General features: G+C 51.3%; 3 protein-coding genes across 3 annotated transcripts; 2 read left to right on the plus strand and 1 right to left on the minus strand.

Moving 5' to 3' along the window:
• Positions 1-48: 48 nt before the first annotated feature.
• PEX2_045890 (putative translational activator) lies at positions 49-10,012 on the plus strand (the record flags this gene model as incomplete). Its single annotated transcript, XM_016741864.1, has 12 exons — positions 49-169; positions 228-3,179; positions 3,239-7,063; positions 7,117-7,308; positions 7,367-7,522; positions 7,577-7,658; positions 7,717-7,858; positions 7,913-8,463; positions 8,963-9,046; positions 9,213-9,482; positions 9,591-9,741; positions 9,839-10,012. The coding sequence occupies 12 exons, from the start codon at positions 49-51 to the stop codon at positions 10,010-10,012; spliced, it is 8,700 nt and encodes a 2,899-aa protein (XP_016603094.1).
• Positions 10,013-11,444: 1,432 nt separating this feature from the next.
• Positions 11,445-12,740, minus strand: PEX2_045900 (uncharacterized protein; the record flags this gene model as incomplete). Its single annotated transcript, XM_016741865.1, has 1 exon — positions 11,445-12,740. One exon carries the CDS (start codon positions 12,738-12,740, stop codon positions 11,445-11,447), a length of 1,296 nt encoding a protein of 431 aa, XP_016603095.1.
• Positions 12,741-14,256: 1,516 nt separating this feature from the next.
• Positions 14,257-16,330, plus strand: PEX2_045910 (uncharacterized protein; the record flags this gene model as incomplete). Its single annotated transcript, XM_016741866.1, has 3 exons — positions 14,257-14,281; positions 14,509-15,956; positions 16,040-16,330. 3 exons carry the CDS (start codon positions 14,257-14,259, stop codon positions 16,328-16,330), a joined length of 1,764 nt encoding a protein of 587 aa, XP_016603096.1.
• Between the last annotated feature and the right edge of the window lie 316 nt (positions 16,331-16,646).

Raw genomic sequence — 16,646 nt, forward strand, 5'->3', positions numbered from 1 at the left:
TCTGAACCACCCCCTTCTCTCTCCATTCCCCCGTATTGACCGCCGATCATGGATGGAATTCCATGGGATCAGGTCAAGGCCGGGGATCTGGATGCCTTGCAGGTCGTTCTCCTCTCGAGTTCGACCTCGCGCAGGCTCCGGGCCCTGCAAGAACTCCGCGACAAGAATGGTAGCGTGATAATCCACGGCCCCACGACGAACAGATTCACTGACAATTCATTGTATAGGGTCTGAAATATCACCAGAAACCCATCACGATTTACTAGAGTTGCTCTTCCGTACCTATCCTCTCTATGTCGATCGATCCTCCCGACAGGCGGTTCAACAATGCCTCCGCTCTCTCCTCCGCGGGCCGAATGCGACCGAAGAATTGAAATTCCTTACGCAAAAATTGCAAATAGAGGCATCTAGACCAGGTCTGGCTTCTTCGTTTGCGTTTGTTCTGTTGGAATGGTGCTGTATTCTGTTGCAGCAGGCCAGCGAGGACAAGGACACACCGTTGGCCACTGTGCTAGACCTGATTGCGGTTGATGCCAAGGCCCTCGAAAATTGTTTTTCCCACAATCCCAAGCCTGCAGTAAAGCAGTCAGCTCTCCGAGTAACAAGACGTGCTTTGCGCGCCGTGTTTTCGTCTGAGGCATGGGGTGCTGATGCAGTGCGGCAGTCTGTCAGCCGACTGACTGCAGACTCTACCACAGGGAACAAGAATGCGCCTCTGCTCGGTGTCGTATGTGGAGTCTGTGCACGACTAGCAGACAAGACGTCAATTCTCGAAGAGTCGAAGAAAGAGATTCTGGCTTTCTACATCAAGGAGGTCGTGAGCTCAAAATCTGCTGTGCCTGCACATATCGCCAATGGCATGTCTGACTTCATTACTTCCTTTGTGACGTATGAAGATGTCGCGACTGAATTGGTACCTCCCATGGAAAAGTCCATACTACGAGCACCGGAGGTGGTTTTCGGTGGCGTGATTCCTCCTCTCTGTGCCTCTTTGCCGGAAGAAATTGATATCTCGGAACTGGTGCAAACACGCCTCTCCAAGCATCTTTTAACTAGCATGAAATCAAACAATCCATCAATCCGCCAAGGAGCATCTGACTCTTTTGCATCCTTGCTCTCTCGATGCAGAAGCGATCCCTTGGTCTTGAAGATTACGACTGAAATCATTAGTCCTCTGAAAACCCAGAAGATTACTACCCCCGAGCATCGCCTGGCCTATTCCCAGGCCATTGCGGCTATCGCGCCTTCGGCGGATGTCTCGAAAGAGATCGTTCAAGGGTTCTGCCCTGTCTTTTCACGGGAGTCGAACGAAGCTGCTCTGGAAGAGGAGATCAAATCCTTTAGCAAACACCTTACTTACCTCGTTCAATCTAAGCTCAAGGTTAGCGATGATGTTATCAGCACTATCGTTAAGGGTGTGTCCGATAAGCGAATTCCGTTCCGAAAGATCTGGCAAGCAAGCGTGGGAGAAGTCCTATGGAAGTCTGATCTAGAGGATTTGAAGACTCCTGAAGTTGAACCACTTGTTACTAAGTTCCTCGCGAAAATGAAGGATTTGTTTGGTGAGGTTGCCTCCAACCCGCTTCCCTCAGCTCAAAGTGGTGCTCTATCTTCGGCTTATGTCTTCCTGGCTCTGTTCCACCGGGTTTCTGATGTCCAAGGGTCCGCCAAGTCCGCTTGGGAGGAGAACGTATCCCAATCGATGACATTGAGCCCCAAACCTTCTTTCCTTCTCAACCCCAAGGCATACTCCAAGTTGAGTTCCAAGGAAGAGGTCCAGTGGCTTGTCAGAGCTCTGGCCGCTGTTACCACCGGACCCAAGTTTGTTAGCTCTGAAGACGCATCCAAGACGGCTTGGGCTCAGACCTTTGTCTACGCGATCACCGCGCCTGCTCTTCCCTCAAATATTCGCGAGAATTCCGCGGAGACCTTGTCCCGAGTGTATCTAACGGATGTAGCCTCTTTTGGGCGCATCGTTCTCAATGCACTGTGGGCCTGGATCTTTTCATTCCGGACTGCGGACAAGGAATCAGCAGCTGTTTCTGCTGGACCAGAGAGCGAACGCCTGCTTCATATGGTCTTGAAGGCTCTCTGCCCAACAAAGGCTGTCATAGAAACCTCTGGAATCTCCTCATCCGATCTGGAGGCTCTGCTCATTGAAATGCTGATTCTGGGTCGTCCTGAGTTGATTCCGAATACCTCTTGGATTGATTTGTGCTTGAGGACCAGCACGGACCCTGGAGATCTTGTACGCGCACACGCCCCCAAATGTATTGAGCAGTTGGTTCGCGTAAACGCAGACCCTTTGCAATCAGTGGTGCCGAATGTTAACCTCGCTGTCTGGAGCGCTGGGGCTGAATTGGCGTTTGTTGCACCCGATGCAATGATCCCTCGTTTGGTCGATCAGATTAAATATGATCTGGATGGCACTCGCCTATCTAAGTTCACTGCCACTGATGCTGCGATTTCACGCACTCCCGAAGGAACCGCTTTCGTCGATGTGCTCAGCAGCAAGTCGAAGCAGCCTGCCTTTGATAAGAACACTAAGGACTATGATACTCTGAAGTGGGAAGAAGAGCTCCGTGCGCAATTAGCCGAAAAGAAGGGCCAAAGCCAAAAGAAGCTGACGCCTGAGGAAAATTCCAAGGTCAAGGCCCAACTTGCCAAGGAGGCCAAAATCCGTCAAGATGTTTTGGAAGAAGTCAAGCGGATCGAAAGAGGAGCGGGCCTTATCCGGGGCCTCGCAACGGGTCCCGCCAACGACGTCGAAGGGTGGATCAATGCTGCCGTCACTTCTTTGCTATCGCTTGCTCAGGCTGGCGCGGGTCTATTTGTCGGTGATGTTGTCTCCCGGGCCTTCATCACTTGCGCTGACGAGGTGTCCACCCGCCTCGGTCCTCTGCGTTCTTTCGTCGGTATCGCAACATTGCGCGCCATCGGCAACACCAACCTCCCCTCTGATATGGAATTGGAGCCCCTCGGAGAACTCGTGACAAGAATTCTCTACCGATTGCGCTTCGCTTCTGAGCAGCGTCCGTTCGATACCACATCTCTCGCCTACGTCCTCCCGCTCATCTCTCTGGTTTTGACCCAGAACGGCATCGAAGAAGCGAAGGGAGAAGAAGAAGGCACCCAAGTTCTCCTTGCTCTTGAGTTCCTGTCCTTCCACTCCAGCTCTTGTAAGTTTCCCCTACCCTAATATACTAGTGTCAAGCCAACTGCTAATACTCTTATGTAGTCACCGACACTCGTCTTCCTCGCGTCGAGGTTCTACGTCAACTTCTATACGCCATGCAGAAATACACCCAGCACTACAAGCTGGTCAAGGATACCTTGTTCGACTTCTGCCGATGCATCTCGCCCAACATCAACAGTGAAGAGCTGGATACACTTTTGCAGGGAACCATCGTCACTGAGGCCTCTGTCCGAACAACTGTGCTCCAGGTCATTGAGGCTGAGATCGATTTGACTGACCTCGATTTCTCGGAGCACATCTGGCTTGGCTGCCACGACCTGGTGGAGGAGAATGTCGAGATTGCAGACACGATCTGGGAAGACAATGCGCTGGAGGTGGACGACACTTCGTTCAGCAAGATCATGAAATACTTGGACTCCAAGGACTACCAGCTTAGAGGCGCCGCTGCTCGCGCTTTAGCACATGCCATTGAGTTTGATAAGAGCAAGTTTGCGGGCATTCTGTCCGAACTGCAATCCAAATATGTGGAAGAGATCAAACCCAAGGCGCCCGAAAAAGACGCCTACGGAATGCCCAAGAAGGTAGACAATGCAGACCACTGGGAGGCTCGCAGTGGCATTGCGCTGGCTTTCAATGCCATGACGAATGGATTCGATGGCGATGAGAGTGTCTCCTTTTTGCGATTCCTGATTGAGAAGGGTCCCTTGCTCGATGGAAACTCCCGGGTCCGTGGCCAGATGACAGAGAGTGGTAAATCCATTATTATTTTGCGAGGAGAGTCAAAGGTAGAGGAGATGATGCAATTGCTCCAAACAACACTGGAAACCTCGGATAAAGACACAAAGACCTCTGACCTGCTGAACGAGGCTGTCATCGTGTTATATGGATCTGTGGCCACACATCTCAAGGCGGATGATCCTCGCTTGCAAACTGTTATCAGTGAACTGCTCGTGGCCCTCGATACCCCTTCGGAGTCTGTGCAGCACGCTGTGTCCGAGTGTCTGCCACCGCTGATCAGATCGTCTGGTTCCAAGACGGCAGAGTATGTGGAAAACCTACTATATCGACTTTTCAATGCCCCTGACTATCCCCGCCAACGCGGTGCTGCTTACGGTCTTGCTGCAGTCGTGTGTGGCCGGGGTGTCGCAACCTTGCGGGAGTACCGAATTATGAGCCAGCTCAAGGAGGCCGCCGAGAACAAAAGAGAAAAGGATCACCGACGGGGCGCTTTGTTAGCTTATGAGCTTTTCGCCCTAGTTCTGGGACGCACCTTTGAACCTTATGTGATTCATCTCGTACCCCAGCTTCTGGCAGGATTTGGCGACACCAGTATTAGTGTTCGCGATACTTGTCTGGAGGCTTCAAGGGCTTGCTTCCAGAACCTCAGCTCTTACGGTGTTAAGGAGATTCTTCCTACCCTGCTCGACGGCTTGGATGATACGCAATGGCGTAGTCAGAAGGGTGCTTGCGATCTGCTTGGTGCCATGGCCTACCTGGACCCGCAGCAGCTTGCAGCCAGTTTGCCTGATATCATTCCGCCTTTGACGATTGTGCTTAATGACACCCACAAGGAAGTCCGTAGCGCAGCGAACCGCAGTCTCCAGCGCTTCGGCGAGGTTATCAGCAACCCCGAAGTAAAGAGCTTGGTTGGCGTGCTTCTGAAGGCTTTGAGTGATCCAACAAAGCACACAGATGAGGCGCTGGATTCCTTGATCAAGGTTTCTTTCGCACACTACCTCGATGCCCCCTCCCTGGCTCTTGTTGTGCGCATTCTTGAGCGTGGTCTTAGTGATCGATCTAACACTAAGCGGAAGTCGGCACAGATTATTGGCAGCTTGGCCCATCTCACAGAGCGCAAAGATCTTATCTCGCACTTGCCTATCATTGTGGCCGGTCTCAACTTGGCCATTGTTGATCCAGTTCCGACAACCCGTGCTACTGCCTCCAAGGCCCTTGGTTCGCTCATCGAGAAACTCGGAGAGGACGCTCTGCCAGAGCTCATTCCCAACCTTATGGCTACTCTCAAATCCGATACTGGTGCTGGTGACAGACTTGGATCTGCTCAAGCTCTTTCGGAGGTCCTTGCAGGCCTTGGTACAACCAGACTCGAGGAGACACTGCCAACTATTCTCCAGAACGTTTCCAGCGCTAAGCCTGCTGTTCGTGAAGGCTTCATGACCCTCTTCATCTTCTTGCCTGCCTGCTTCGGTAACAGCTTCGCCAACTACCTCAGCAAGATCATCCCCCCTATTCTTGCTGGTCTGGCTGATGATATTGAGGCTATTCGCGAGACCGCTCTCCGGGCTGGTCGTCTGCTTGTCAAGAACTTCGCCCACAAGGCCATTGATCTCTTACTTCCCGAGTTGGAGCGCGGTCTTGCGGACGACAGCTACCGCATCCGTTTGAGTTCCGTCGAGCTTGTCGGTGATCTCCTCTTCAGTCTTACTGGTATCTCCGGCAAGGTCGAGGGAGATGAAGAAGAGGAGGAAGCCACTCAAGCTGGCCAATCCTTGTTGGAGGTTCTCGGAGCCGAGCGCAGGGACAAAGTTCTTTCGGCTCTGTACATCTGTCGCTGCGATACCTCAGGCCAGGTCAAGAGTGCGGCCTTGGGTGTCTGGAAGGCGCTTGTCGCCTCCCCGAGAACGCTCAAGGACATGGTTCCTACTCTGTCTCAGCTCATTATTCGCCGCCTCGGATCCAGCAACATGGAGCAAAAGGTCATTGCCAGCAACGCTCTTGGAGACCTTATCAAGAAGGCCGGAGAGTCTGTTCTCAACACCTTGCTTCCTTTGCTTCAAGATGGTCTTCAGGCTTCGCCTGATGTGGAGGTCAAACAAGGTATCTGTATTGCTCTCCGCGAGCTTATCAATGCCGCTTCCCCCGATGCCCTGGAGGACTTTGAGGATATTCTTATCGCCACCGTGCGCGTGGCTCTGGTCGACAACGACGATGATGTGCGAGAAGCTGCTGCTGAGGCCTTCGACTCACTGCAGCAGATTATGGGCAAGCGGGTCGTGGACCAGGTCCTGCCTTACCTTCTCCACTTGTTGAGAAACGACGATGATGCCGAGCAGGCATTGTCGGCTCTGTTGACACTTCTCACGGAGCAGACTCGCGCCAATATCATTCTTCCCAACCTCATTCCCACGTTGCTCACGCCGCCAATTACTGCTTTCAACGCCAGAGCCCTGGCATCTCTGGCCGAAGTTGCCGGCTCCGCCATGACAAGGAGACTTCCAACTATCCTCAACTCCCTTATGGACGGCATTATCGAGACTACCGACGAGGAGCTTCGAACAGAGCTCAGCACCGCATTCGATACCGTGCTGGTGTCCGTAGACGAGTACGATGGCCTGAGTGCCGCCATGAATGTGATGGTCACTCTTGTCAAGCACGACGATCACCGTCGTCGCGCTGCTGCGGCACTCCATCTGACCAAGTTCTTCGCGGAAGCCGAGCTCGACTTCTCGAGATACTACCAGGACTTGATCCGCGCCTTGCTGATTTCGTTCGACGACCCAGACAAGGATGTCGTCAAGTCGGCATGGACTGCCCTCACTGGTCTTATGTCTCATATGCGCAAGGAAGAGATGGAGAGCTTGGCTATTCCTACCCGCCAGACTCTTCGACAGGTGGGCGTGGCTGGCGCGGACCTGCCCGGCTTCAGTCTGCCCAAGGGTATCATGGCTATCTTGCCGATCTTCTTGCAAGGTCTTCTCAACGGTACTACCGATCAGCGTACCCAGTCCGCCCTTGCAATGTCGGATATCATCGACCGGACTCGTGCCGAGTCATTGAAGCCTTTCGTGACTCAGATCACCGGTCCGCTTATTCGTGTTGTGTCAGAACGTTCAGTCGATATTAAGTGTAAGTCATGCAAAGCCTTTGGGTGGTATCTGTTTACTGATTTGCTTTGCCAGGCGCTATCTTCTATACTCTTAACAAGCTGCTGGAGAAGATCCCGTTGGCTGTCAAGCCGTTCTTGCCTCAGCTCCAGCGTACATTCGCCCGTGGTCTGGCTGACACCACAAGCGAGACTCTGCGCAACCGGGCTGCCAAGGGTCTTGGTATCTTGATTACGCTTACTCCCAGAGTCGATCCTCTTATTGCTGGTATGTCTCGGGAAATTTCATACATGGAATGTAGCTCATCGCTAACTTTTATCTCCAGAACTTATTGCTGGATCGAAGACCAGTGACATTGGCGTGAAGAACGCCATGATGAAGGCTCTCCAGGAGGTGGTTGGTAAGGCTGGTGCCAACATGAGCGAGGCATCCCGGCAAGCAATCCTTGGTCTGATTGACGATGACGCTAGCGACCAGACCGGTAAGATCATTATTAAGGATTTCTATGTTTTACGGCGTTCTAATATACTCATAGATTCCGTTTCAATTACGAACGCTCGTCTGCTCGGTGCCCTCGTGAAGGTCCTCCCTGCCGCAAGCTCGGTTCCTCTCATCAAGTATGCATATTCGTTCTGGTGGTTTGATTTTGCTGGATGCTAATATATCTTCTCGTAGGAACCGTATCCTTTCTGGCTCCCTTTCTCATGCAGCAGTTCTCGGCCTCAACGCTCTTTTGGCTGAATGCCCCGAGGTTTTGACCGAACACTTCTCTGTGGAACTGCCCACCGTCATTTGCCAGGGTCTTGCAAACAAGGATGTAAGTGGAAAGCTAAATCACCCATTAATGCTCGAAGCTAACTTAAAAAAAAAGCCCTTCGTCTCCGACAACAGCGCTCTTGCTTCAGGCAAATACCTCTTGTCCAACGATGGTGATCATGCTTTCGAATCAAGCAAGACCATCTTCGAGGCCTTGGCATCTGCCATCCAGGTTGGCAACCCGGTCGACACCCGGCGGTTGAGCTTGGTAGTCATCCGGACTGTCAGCCGTCTTCACCCCGAGCTGGCCCGTCCTCACCTGGCTCTGCTCGCACCGCCCATCTTCGCCAGTGTCCGTGATCTGGTGATTCCCGTCAAGCTGGCGGCAGAAGCCGCATTCTTGTCCATCTTCTCTGTGGTCGAGTCTGAGAGCGAGGTGTTTGACAAGTATATGGCCGGTCCGGGCGCATCTCTCCCACCAGGCCCCAAGCGCAGCATGTCTGATTACTTCAAGCGCATTGCTATTCGTTTGGCTAACCAGGCGCGTGAGCGCCGGGAGGCTGAAGGTGGTGAAGGTGGCTTGGGACTGTCGAATGACGAGCTAGATGATGAGAAGGAAGTGTGGAGCATTGGCAAGGTTGATCTTGGAGAGGCCTTTGGCGATGAGTGATGATCTGTTGCGCATCCAAGGAGCATCTAGATGTTTATAGATATACCCTTGGGTTTTATTTGTTTTAGTCGTACAAAAGTTATGCATATGTATGTTTTTGTATATTTTATATTGCGTCGTTCTATATCAATGGGCTGCCATCTACTGGACTTTATACTGCAGATCACTCTTTCCTAAATGGGAATAGCGGATCATGTGACACTGCTTGTCTTTGGTGTCACGTGACAATGTTCATTTTTTGCTATCTACAACGCAAGCCACAGTAAACAGCTGTAGATAATAGAAAAATAAAACCCAACTTACAATTCTCTTATTCTTTCCGCATCTTCATTTCAACTTTTCCCAATGTAAGTACTCTTGGCTTCCCCGGACTGCAAGATCTTCAAGTTCCATCATCCCGATTCGGACTAGCGCTAGGGTATATACCCTGGAGCGCTCCGCCAGTTGTGGAAGGGGCACTCGCTTAGCCCTCGGCTGACCTAATCTGGCCCGCAGTGCCCTCTCAAACTCTCACCGTCGGGATTTCTCAGTGCCACGAACATCATCCGCCAACGACCGTCGATACGCCGACATCAAGATGTGAGTTCTATCTCCAAGCTGTTATTGAAGTTCTCGAATGCACTCCCGTGTGCTGTGGAAATTCATGTCCAACACCCAACTCGTGGACCCGATATTTTCGTTATAGTGGAGGAACAACTTCGTGATGTGTGTGCTATGATGCTGACCGGGTCTTTCACCACCACAGGGTCAACCTTACCACCCAGAAGCGCCTCGCCGCCTCCGTGGTCGGCTGCGGCAAGCGCAAGATTTGGCTCGACCCCAATGAGATGAACGAGATCTCCAACGCCAACTCTCGCCAGACCATCCGCAAGCTCGTCAGCGATGGCCTCATCATCCGCAAGCCCGTCACCATGCACTCCCGTGCCAGCGCCCGCGAGCTCAACGAGGCCCGCCGCAACGGTCGTCACCGTGGTCTCGGTAAGCGCAAGGGTACCAAGGATGCCCGTATGCCCAGGTATGCACACCACCACCATTTTTTTTTGTCTTCGTCTGGCCTGTCTCGGACTCGCCCGACGGAACTAGAATCAGGGCACAGTTGCTGATTTTATTTTGTTCCGTTTAGCCAAGTCCTCTGGATGCGCCGCATGCGTGTTCTCCGTCGTCTGCTCGTCCGCTACCGCGCCGCCGGCAAGATCGACAAGCACCTCTACCACGAGCTTTACCACCTGAGCAAGGGTAACACCTTCAAGCACAAGCGTGCCCTCGTTGAGCACGTAAGTTACAACCCGAATCAACCCCACGGATGACGATCGAACATGGAAACATGAACCCATGGGCCCCTATAAAACACGCAAAACAGAACACACCCAGGCTGACTCGTTCTCTCTTTCACCGCTACAGATCCAGAAGGCTAAGGCTGAGCGCGCCCGCGACCGTGTCCTCAAGGAAGAGATGGATGCTAAGCGTGCCAAGAACAAGGCTCTCCGTGAGCGCCGGTTGGAGCGCAAGGAGGCCAAGCACAATGCTCTGATCAGCGAAGAGTAAATCTGATACAAAAATTCAATTACCCTTCCGTTGTTTGACGCTTTTCTTGCAATTCGGCGGTCCGGAGGTTGGAAACGGTTAACTTCTGGGTTGGATTCGGGATTCTAGGCTGTTCCCGATATCGAACTCAGATCGGCCTTCGGCGTCTTCCTATTAGTCTAGATTCTGTTACGACTTTCTCTCCTTCCCTTTGTTTTCTCTGATTACATGGGGTTCGTGGCCTTATTGGATCTTTTCGGAAAATATGGGGTATGGGAAATAGGAAGATGCGATGATGATGTGATACTCAAGCTATTCTTGTTAAAATGTAACGAGAAAGCAAAAGGAAATCTTTTTTTACTTCACCAAAAAAACAAAACAAAAACCGCACCCTCGTTCCCGGTCCATATTTACTGCGACTTTGGTGTCTAAACCTGATATGCGGAGAAGCAGATCGTGTCTGTTGCCTCCATAAGCCTGTGGATATCATTCCCTCGATGGCCTCGCTTGTTTATTCCCTATGCTCCCGGTTTTGCTGCCCATAGTGATCACTAGATATGTTATTGTCGCTGGTCATCCAGTGTGTATTGCATAGAGGTCCATCTCATGCTTTACGCAGACTTCATCTCGATGATTCCCACGATTCTGTCCCCTTGGCAACTGCAGCCTCGTGGATCAAAGACCTCCAACGTAATTTATGGGTCTTGTGGCTACGCCACTGCTATTCTGGGGATTTTGATCTAAAATGGCCTGCCCACTCTCTTCTAGACTTCACAGCCCAACCCACAATATTGACGTGAATATGAGATCGAAAAAGAGGACGGGATTTTCTTAGCCTATTTTGAAATACTTGCGAGGTCAATAAATCAGAGATCTAATCAGATTTATGTCAAAATATGATTACCGTTGGATATATATCTATCACACAACTCCACGATCTTAGCATAAAATTCATGATTAACAGCCAAGCACCAGCGCAGAGCAAATTTACTGGATATATAACATCCCTTGAGTAGCTTTAGCAATCAAATACTTCTGAAATATATCAATGACCCAGATAGAAACAATTAGGCCTTGAGTGTGGTGTCATCCAAATCCTGCAAATATAGAACGCGGCCCGTTTAGAACCAACCCAAAAGAAGGAAATGAAAGCATGGTGAAGGCATGACAATATATCTTGAAAATAGAGTTAAAATTTGAGTCATTCCGCCCTGCCTCTAAATTGTACATATCAATATAATCCAATGAACAACCCAGACCTTCAACACCGAACTCCAGACATGAGTAAATACAAAAATGGAAAACCCAAATCAAAATATGCAGACATCACATTCGTAAGTTCTTGTCGTCGTAAATCAAAGTAAAGCCAAAAGTAAAGGGCAAATGTATAATATAAGTAGGAGGTGAAATCAAAACGAGCCCAAACCAATAAAAAGAAGCGAAACTTCGCCATCTAAAACTTGACACCCCACGTACTAGGGATCGGAGGGACAGAAGACCGATGGTGAGCATTTGGTGGAGGCTCAAGATCAAGATCGAACGGGTCACTGCGCATGCTATCACGCATCACAGGCGTATCCAAGTACGCATGCGGTACAGCGAGGGAACCCGCACCTGCACCCGCAGCCTCGCGCTCGGAGTCCCAGTAACCCTGCCCACCGAGCCCGACGCCCCGGGAAGAAGTAGAGTAGATTGAGACCGAGCGAGACGGGGCTGAGATCTCGATGACTGTGGACGGCGGGTCCACAAAGGGGTCATGCGCTCTTGTCTCGCCGCGTAGGTACATGGTATCCAGGGAGAGGTCTGGATTTGAGGGCTGCTGTTGCAGCGGGATGACTGGGAGGACAGGGGATCTCGGGCCGATGTTGGCTGGGATCGAGGGGTAGGAGTGGTAGCGGTGATGGTGGTGGTGGCTGGTTGATGAGCTCGTGGAGTCACCTCGTAGTAGTTCCTGTCTGATGTCTAGGGGCGCTGTTGCTATCTTTCGGCGTTGGCGACGCATATAGAGTGCGCAGGCTAGTAGGGCGAAGATCATGATTGCTGATCCTCCGATGATGCTCCCAACTATCGTTCCGGTTTTGGAGGTGGAGCTCGAATTGTCAGCTTGAGCTGTTTCTGAAGAGCTAGCGCTCGTGATGGTTCCGATGGATGGTGATATTGAAGGTGTGTTTGTTGGTGTCTTTGTTGGTGCGGTGCTCGAGCTGGCCGAGATACTTATGGAGTTCAGGGAGCTTACAGAACTAGTGGCTGTCTCCGGAAAGACAGGAATTGAGGATGCAATAGACGTACTCGAGCTAGTTAATGGAATTGGTGGAATCCACATGCTGCTGGGATGGTCGGGTACTTCTGAAGTTACTGAAATAGGAAAGTCCCCCGTTGAGCTTGATAGAACCGAGGTCGTTGGGGTCAGGGTCGAAGTTGAGGACTCCGAGATAACTGTTGACGTAGAGCTGGGGGTCGATATTATGGTATCCTGATTAGCTGTTGACAGCTTAGTTGTGGTCAGAGTCACGGTCAACGCGGTTGGGTTCTGTGTTGACGATGAAAAGTCAGGCACAGTAGTTGCGGTGCTGGAATCAGGTCCGGGGCCAGATATCGTGTAGACCCATGTAGGATAAACAGTCTCCGTTTGGATTGACGTGACTGTCACCAGATTGGGCGGTTCAGAAGATAATTGTGTGGACCACGTCCGGACGAAGTTGTTGAGCGGGATGGAGGGAGTATTAATGGCGGAAAAAGCACTCGACATCTCGCCGCGAGCCCGCAAGGGGCACCGGTCGTTAAAAGACAGATCTGATGGTATTTGGCGAGTCCGTTTTCGGTGAATGGAACATGGAGGCGACGTAAAAGGACGGCTCCCTTTGTATGAATGTCGGACAAAGCACAAAGCGACAAAGCAACCGACAAAGCAGTGGGCTTATAAAGTTGACTCCCAAGGTTCACCCACGCGCCCTCTGTTTCTTTCTTTGTTCCCTGAAGCCTTGAGACAGCCACGAACATAATCCCGTGGTTAGGGCGGGATTCCATACAGTTCACGATTCACTTTCGTAGGGGCCCAAAAAGTGTATCATGTCAGATACAAAGAGGTTGGAGGGTTATGTACAGGGACTTGATTTTATTTTTATTTTCCTCGTAGAATTTGTCAGGGGGTTTTGTCTTTCATTTGTCTGGAACCCGGCGCTTCTTCTAATGGCTGGGTGGAAGCAACTCCTGTGACAGATGAACGGCGCTTAGCCCTCGGCCCAATGAGACCCTCTGGCGGTCCACGAGTGGACGATCATCTCTAGAAAAATATGGGAATTTCCTATAATGTGACACTGACTAACTTTTCTGCATGCGCGCAATCTCGTCATTATTGTTCCTTAGGTGGGATTTGAGCGGGGAAGTGTATCATGTCTCACGGACGAAACAGTAGTTTCGGGTTTGGTGAGAGATTCATTGGAATTTGGACTGGTCCAACCTGGAGGTGATGCCTGAAGTTTCAGATTTTGCCTATTTTGCCTATTTTAGCTGTTGGTATCTTGCGGGTCTTGCAGGTCTTGCAGTTGGGAGTACAGTATCCTCGGCATAGAGGGATCGTAGCAATGCCTCATTTGGAAGAGTCATGTGATCATGTTTGGGTTATATAAAGAAGAATCCCATATTCATATAGCATCGATGGATGGTATAGAAGAATACTAGTAGAAAGAAAAATGAAAAACGAAGAGATTACAGTACTAAAACAAAGTACGGAGTATGGAGTAGTTAGAGAGTGTGATAGCCCTACGGAGTACACCTGAGGAAGAACATTCCCCAACCCTCATCCCTTGACCCTGACGAATGCCCTGATGAATGCACCTCCAACATATGACTATTGTAGATCATAGGTCAAAGGGTCAAAGGTCATAAGAGATAGATGGTAGAATATATATACATCAGTCTCAGACTCAGAATCAAAATCAAAATCAGAATCAGAATCAGATTGTCAGCCCAGGGCTGAAGGGACAAATGTTCCCGCCAAATTCCCCACCTGCAAAAGTCCCCCGGATCCTTTCATCTTCTTCCATCTCTTCTTCATCCCAGAAGTGGTTTCTTTTCTTGTTTGGATTCCAACTTCTGTTTATTTACCTCTTTACCTCATTATTTCGGTGTTTTGTGCCTTTTCTCCCCTTTCTGCCCTTCTGCCTTTCCGCCTTCCCGTTCCCCTCTTGTTCCCATGTGACCTTGGGGAACTAGAACTTTGCGATAATCGTGCATTTGCATTTGCATTAGATTTGTGATTGGAAATGTTTGGCTGGGGTTCTGGGCTGGGTAAGCAATCTTCCTTTTGTTACCCCTCGATGGTTTCCCCCTCCTTTCCCCGCCATTACCCCCCTGTGGGCAAGTTGAAATGTCAACAAGTTCACCGGGGCAGCCACATTGAGTTGGAGTGCCTGACTGTAGCTTGAAGTGCTATGCGATCTTAGATCTGTCACTCAGACTTTGGACGATGGACGAATCACATTGACAGTCTCGAAGCTAACATAACTTTGCGGTAGCCTTGCCCTCTGCCACTTCAGAGCCGGAGAAGGAACGCAGACCCCCCGCTCACCCAACACCTCTCGATTTCCCCGTCTACAAACTATCCGATGTCCTCGAAAATGAGTCGGAGTCAAGACTCAAGGAGATGTCCGACCTCCTGGCCGACATCAAACGCCCACAGGACATCTGCGAGGAGCGCTTTAAGCCGTTGAACCTGAAATTGGAGACAGGTGTCGAAGTCGCCCACATGATCCCCGAAGACCACTCGCATCCCATCGCTCCTTTGCCATGGGAAGATACCACCGAAGCGGCAGAAGACAACCCTCGGCCGTTGATGGACAATGGAGCCCCGTATCCCTCGAAGGAACGATACGAAGTCCTGGAAAAAGAGCTGGCATTGGATAATGATGACGCTTTCCGCGAGGTGGCTCGATTTCCGCCGCGTGAGGGTCGCAACCGGGTTCGTGTAACGCAGTCGAGGAAGTTCTGGACGGGATTGGAGCGCATGGCCCAATACTGGGATACTAGCCTAGACAATTACTTCGAGCGTCCAGCAACCCCTGATCCGACACCCCCATCGGAGATAGAACAGACAGAGGATGGCACAATGCAGGTGGATGCTGAGGAGTCCAAGACCAGACACTCTCTGACAGACGGTGAAATGGACCTGGATGAAGCACAGACAGCCGCGCCTTCGAGCAACGGCATTGTTGGCGAGGAGCAGCGGCCCTCTGTCTCTGTATATACGGGCCGTCGAATTGGCAACGGCGCCGAGATGCCCGATGAAATGCGTGACGAGACAATTCGAGCCTTTGTGGAAATGGCTGCATGGCCATTCGGATGCCAGGTCACGGTCCCCACGCTCCAACCACGGTTGACCACCAAGAACCTCCTGTTCCCCGTCCGGCAGACATTCCAGTCCTCACGGTCCCCGCGAGACCGTCAGATCGCGCGGAGCGGCATGCTTGAAGGTCCCGTTCTCATCTCACAGTGTCGTCCCGAGACGTCTTTCCGCACTGCGGACAAGACTCCCGGGACCGGGATTGGCGATGTAAGTGATTTATTCCGCGAAGTGGGTGGTATGCTTCTCGCGGCCCAAGAACGTGCCCGCGAAGGCGCAGTCGAGAAGCGACCCGGCGAGGGCAAATGGTGGACCATGCAGCCTCGCTTCGGAGGCGCCCCCAACGACGGGATCCTGGATGATCTCGTTAACCACGGACACGGGATGTCCTTGCCGGACTCAATGATGGAAGAAAGCACACCATCTGCCCAGGAGGCGGGTGGCGCTTCCAAGCGTCACAAGTTTGAGCATCCATTTGTCACATCTCTCTCCCGGAGACCGAGTGCTATGCGCAGACTTACTACCAGTGAAAAGTGGAAGATTCTGCAGCCTGGGCCTAGTCTGTGGGATAAGCGGATGAGCTATTTGCAGATAGGCAAGGTCCAGGAGAGCCCCTTTGATGATGTATGCATACCCTGCCGTGTTCATTGAAATTGAGTGTGCATGTTACGGCTAGATAGAGCTAACCCTTCTTTTCTTCTCAACAGATTTACATGATCTCATCTGTCAACCACCACGTCTCGATCCTCCACCTCCGTGTCCACAGACGGTATTTGGACATCCTCACTAACGGCGAGAGCACCTTCCCAGCAACTGAAGGCGAGCCGTGGCATGTGCTGAAGCTCCAGAGGACCCGATGGTTCGACTTGCTCGACGCCAACGACCGCATAGAAGCACTGAAGGGTGTGTGGCAACTGTTCCACCACCAGCTGAGACAGACCCGCCGCGAAGGCGATGTTCCAGTCCCGATAGAATTACCTTTAGAGTCTCCATTATAGAGCATGCATGACGGTGTCCGTGGGGACATGCTTTTGACTCTCTGGTCCCTAATGGCCTTTCTCAAGCGATGCATCTTGTACATACGGCGCAGCAGTCTTCGATTGTGTTTTTTTCCCAGCTTGCTGTGTCAACCTCCATTCCCTTCTTTTACCCATACCCATCTTCAATGACAGCAGATTACATTGACTATTTACAATCTTGAATATATTGGCATCTGGCGAGCTATCTATACTGGATAGGTGCTTTTTTCTTTTCCGCTGGAAGGTGGTTACATGGGTGAATTGGGGTCTTGTGTTGTGCTTTTATATGCCACGC

This window comes from Penicillium expansum (genome assembly GCF_000769745.1).
Source record: "Penicillium expansum strain MD-8 chromosome Unknown contig147, whole genome shotgun sequence".
In the NCBI taxonomy this organism is placed as follows: Eukaryota; Fungi; Ascomycota; class Eurotiomycetes; order Eurotiales; family Aspergillaceae; genus Penicillium; species Penicillium expansum.